At 47.7% G+C, this 5097-nt stretch overlaps 1 protein-coding gene across 1 annotated transcript; it reads right to left on the bottom strand.

The window, feature by feature from the left end:
* Positions 1-477: 477 nt before the first annotated feature.
* On the bottom strand, positions 478-3276 carry LOC108221371 (uncharacterized). Its single transcript, XM_017395253.1, has 2 exons — positions 2397-3276; positions 478-2228 (listed from the first exon to the last, which is right to left on the bottom strand). Exons 1-2 carry the CDS (start codon positions 3274-3276, stop codon positions 478-480), a joined length of 2631 nt encoding a protein of 876 aa, XP_017250742.1.
* Positions 3277-5097: the final 1821 nt, after the last annotated feature.

The following is a 5097-nucleotide window of genomic DNA, read 5'->3' as shown; positions in this document are numbered from 1 at the left end:
AGGGCGCTACCTTCTTCATGTTGAAGGCGCGACCACTTGAGTGTTTTCGTATGGCAATTTTATAACAATTTTATTGTCCTCCTGGTAAAGGTTTTCCTGTTAGTACTAGGGGCGCGCCTTTGTCTTAGCATATTTTTAGGGCTTATACCCCTGTGTTAACATATGAGGGCGCGGCCTGGAGGCTACTTTAACCATCTTACTTGAAAATAAACATTCAACACATCTCTTTGTGGAGAATAGAGTGGCTCTAGGCCTTTATTAAGATGATTGAAACATAACACGGCCTCTGGCCCATACTTAAATATTCTAGAAATAACGCGCTCGAGTACGAAACCGCACCCGTCCCAAGGAGCTGTAAACTCCAGGGGGACATAAAAAGCCTAGCAAAAGCCTTAGCTAGGAGAGAGCATATATGCACCACTACTCCCCTAGACTAGGGATGATATTGATATCATTGCTAGTCTATGCAGCCCTTGGCTACTGGTAGTATTTCTTTAGGTGTTCCGCATTCCAAGGGCGCGGAACGGGTTTTCCTTCTAGGTCTTCCAACCTGTAGGTTCCTTTCCATAGAATGACCTTCACCCAATAAGGGCCTTCCCAGTTAGCACCGAAGACTCCATGTTGAGGGTTTTTGTTGTTGAGTACAACCTTCCTGAGAACGAGATCTCCAACCTGGAACGGATGTGCCTTCACTTTGCTGTTGTAGTACCTTGCCGTCCTTTGCTGATAAGTGGCTAGCCGTATCTGCGACGTAGCTCTAATTTCCTCGATCATGTCCAAGTATAGTCTCTGGTTGGCGTCGTTGTCTACCTTTTCAAAGTAATCTCTTCTGAACGATCCAGCTCCGACTTCTATAAGGACCATGGCCTCACATCCATACGCTAACACAAACGGTGACTCCCCATTCGTAGTTCTAGGAGTTGTGTTGTAAGACCATAGCACCATTGGGAGTTCCTCTGGCCAGTTCCCCTTGCTATCCTCTAACTTTGTCTTCAAGGTGTGTTTGATGATTTTGTTCACCGCCTCTGTCTGCCCGTTGCTCTGAGGATGGTACACCGCTGAGAAGTCCTTCTTAATTCCAAGGTCATCGCAAAGGCCTCTCAGCTCCTTGCTGTCGAATTGCTTTCCGTTGTCTGAGATCAGCTTGTAAGGAATTCCAAACCTGCACACAATAGAGTTAGAAACAAAATCTTTAATCTTTTTGGCTGTGATGGTAGCTAAGGGCGCGGCTTCCGCCCACTTGGTAAAGTAATCCACAGCCACCACTGCATACTTCACACCTCCCATGGCTTTAGGAAGCTCCCCAATCAAGTCTATCCCCCACATGGCAAAAGGCCAAGGACTGGTCATGCTGGTTAAGGATGTGGCTGGGTTATGGGTAAAGTTGGCGAACCGTTGGCACTTGTCACATGCCCTGGCAAATTCGAAAGCGTCACTCCTTAAGGTAGGCCAATAGTACCCTTGTCTCAGAATCTTCATAGCTAACAAGTTGCCTCCCGAGTGATTCCCACATATGCCTTCGTGGACCTCCCTCATCACATAGGTGCACTCGTCACCGTCTATAAACTTCAGTGATGGTTGGTTGAAGCCCCTCTTATATAGCTTGCCATCATATTCCACATACCTGGTCGCTTTGTATCTTAGCCTCCGAGCTTCAGCCTTATCTTCGGGTAATATTCCTTCTTTGATGAACTCCCATATCGGGGTCATCCATGTTGGACCCTTAGCGTTACCTTCCACTTCCATGACATCTAACTCCGGGATGCTAGGTATCTCCTGGATTTCCAAGCGAATTACTCCTAATAGGGCTGCGTCTTTCTGAGATCCCAACTTTGCTAAGGCGTCGGCGTCTCCATTGAATTCCCGAGGTACACTATTCACTTGCACCTCTTCGAACTGATCTAGCAGCCTCTGGACGCATCTGAGATACATAGCCGTCTTGGGTCCCTTAGCTTGATATCCTCCTTTGATGTGCTCTACCACCAACATCGAGTCAAGCTTTACCACGAGGCGTCTCACCTTCATCTCGAGAGCTAGTTTCAGGCCTCCAACCAACGCTTCATATTCCGCGTCATTGTTAGATAGTTGGAAGGTGAAGTGAATCGCATTCAAGAGCCTATGTCCTTCGGGGCTTACCAACACTATACCTGCACCTGCTCCATCGTTGTTTACTGCCCCGTCGGTGTGCAACACCCACCATAGCTCAGGGATACCTTCTTCGGGGGTGCCTGGTTGTGACGGCAAGTCAGGGTCATATTTGATTAACAGGCCGGAGTTCTCACCATCTTTTGGGAATTCCAAGATAAAGTCTGCTAGGGCCTACCCTTTGATGGCCGTTCTTGGTTTATAGTCAAGGTCGAATTGTCCTAACTCGACCGCCCATTTAATCATTCTACCTGTGACTTCTGGCTTGTGCATGATCTGTCGAAGAGGGTACGCGGTTCTAACCTCTACCTTGTGCGCTTGAAAGTAAAGTCGTAGCTTTCGGGATGCATGTACTAGCGCATACACCAACTTTTCCATACTCGTGTAACGAGTCTCTACATCCAACAACCTTTTACTTACATAGTAGACCGGGGACTGACCTTCCGCGTCCTCCTTCACTAACACGGCACTAATGGAATAGTCTGAGACAGCCAGGTAGAGTATGAGCGTCTCACCTTCATTAGGTTTAGCTAAGAGGGGTTGCTCGCCCAAGTGTTTTTTGATTTTCACAAAAGCGTCTTCACATTCTACTGTCCATTCAAAGTCCTTGGATGCGCCCTTCACGGCCTTGAAGAACTCTTTGCATTTTTCTGAGGACTTCGACACAAACCTGTTTAGAGCAGCTATCCTCCCGGTTAAGCTTTGTACCTGTTTGACGTTGGTCGGGGACTTCATATCTAACAAGGCTTTGATCTTCGCGGGGTTGGCCTCGATACCTCGGTGGTTGACCATGAAGCCGAGGAACTTTCCTGATTCCACTCCGAAAACACACTTCTGGGGGTTGAGCTTCATCCTATATTTCCTTAGGATCTCGAACATATCTGACAAGTGAGACACATGGTCGTCGGCTTTCTTGGATTTGAAAAACATGTCGTCCACGTACACCTCCATGGTTTTTCCGATTTGATCCTTGAACATCATGTTTACTAACCTCTGGTAGGTTGCTCCTGCATTGATGAGTCCGAAGGGCATGCCAATGTAACAATATAGGCCTCTGTCTGTGATGAAGGAGGTGTGCTCCTGATCAGGCTCATACATGGGGATATGATTGTATCCCGAGTAGGCATCCATGAAACTAAGGAGGGCGTGGCCAGCTGTTGAGTCTACCAATTGATCGATTCTAGGAAGTGGGAAGCTGTTTTTAGGGCACGCCTTATTGAGGTCGGTGAAGTCTATGCAGGTGCGCCACTTCCCGTTGGGTTTTTTCACGAGTACAGGATTTGCCAACCATGTAAGTAGAATGACTCCTTTACTAGTCCCGCTTTCATGAGGCGATCTACTTCTTCTTGGAGGGCCTCGGCCCTTTCCCCACTTATCGGCCTGCGTTTCTGTCTAGCACCTTTTTTGGTGGGGTCGATGTTAAGATGGTGGCACATAACAGCCGGATCGATTCCAATCATGTCTTCATGGCTCCAAGCGAACACGTCAAGGTTGGTTTTTAGGAATTCTATCAGCTTGGCTTTCACCTCAGAACTTAACCTCGATCCTATTTTGTGGACCTTGTCACTACTCCCCGGTGTAACTTGTATTTCGACCGTATCCTCAGCTGGTCCTTTGTTCTGCACAAGCATGGGTAGTCTTGGATCTAGATCAAAATCGAATTGAGGCGGAGATACCTTGTGATCCGTGGGTGCATCCTCGGGTATCTTTTCGATTGGTGTGGGATCATCCAATTCCATCACTACCTCATCCTTGTCTAACTTCCTGATTTTCCTGGGGGGTGTGACCTCTACCTCCATGACTCGTTCTCCATATTCTTCTATCTTTGGCTCATCAGTGAGGGGTAGTTTAACCTCATGGTGGATGTGTTCTTCTGAGAGTGGGAGTGAGGGCGCGCCCTCCGTATCACTTTCCGGATACTGAATGAAGTAGATGGCGTGGACTAAATGGAGCTCTTCATGGGGTGATACTCTTCTTCTATCTTGAAAACTTTTGAGTGATCAGCCATAGCAATCGCGAGACTCATACTGAGATCCCTTCACACACCCAACCCCCCCGGGGGTGGGGAACTTCAAAGTGAGATGGTAGATGGAGGTGACTATCATCATGTCCTTCAAGAGGGGGCGTCCCATTAGTGCGTTATGTGCTGACGGGTGGTCGATGATTACAAATTCAGATATCTGAGTGGCTGCTCGCGGAACTTCTCCTAGAGTCACGAGTAAGCGGATGGTTCCTTTGGCTTTAATGGCCTCTCCTCCAAAGCCATAAATGTAAAGATTCTCTGCTGTCATGTCCTTGTCTGGTTATCCCATCTTTTTGTAGGTATCGTAGTAGAGGATGTTAACTGAACTTCCATTATCCACGAACACTCGATGAACGTTCATGGTGGCGATGCGCATGGCGACCACTAGGGCATCGTTATGGGGGTGGTGTACCCATCTAGCGTCGTCCTCTGTGAAAGTGATGTCCATAGTCTCCCCTTTGAAAATCATATGCACGTGTGATCCATAATTCCCATCCTCAACATTCCACGTTTTTGTTTTCCTTATAAGGGCTAAGATAGATCTAGGGCACGGCTCCCGTAAGGGGGCGCCCTTCTTTCATAACGACTCTCTAAACGGTGCACAATAGACCAGCAACTTCCGTAATCATATTACCTTTTCTATTTCGCTTAATATGAACGAGGGCGCGCCCTCAAGGGATGAGGCGTGTCTTTTGATACTCCCCCGTTACGTACCTGCGACAATTGTTCATGTTCCTCCTCCTCATTTGCTTTACCTTTCGTGTTCATTTCCAAGGGTGCCCTCTTACAGCTTTTTCTTTTTATTTTCAGCTGGCAGATGAGGGCGCGTCCCCCCCTTTTCACCCCTTTCGAGAATTCTTGAGCCGCATCGGGATTTTGGTCTCCCCTTCTGAAGTCTTTTCCCCTTCACCACCAAGGAGCTCACAAAA

The sequence above is a fragment of the Daucus carota genome, chromosome 5 (assembly GCF_001625215.2).
Source record: "Daucus carota subsp. sativus chromosome 5, DH1 v3.0, whole genome shotgun sequence".
Classification (NCBI taxonomy): Eukaryota; Viridiplantae; Streptophyta; class Magnoliopsida; order Apiales; family Apiaceae; genus Daucus; species Daucus carota.
The sequence above is the reverse complement of the archived record's forward strand: the minus strand, read 5'-3'. Positions and strand labels throughout refer to the sequence as shown.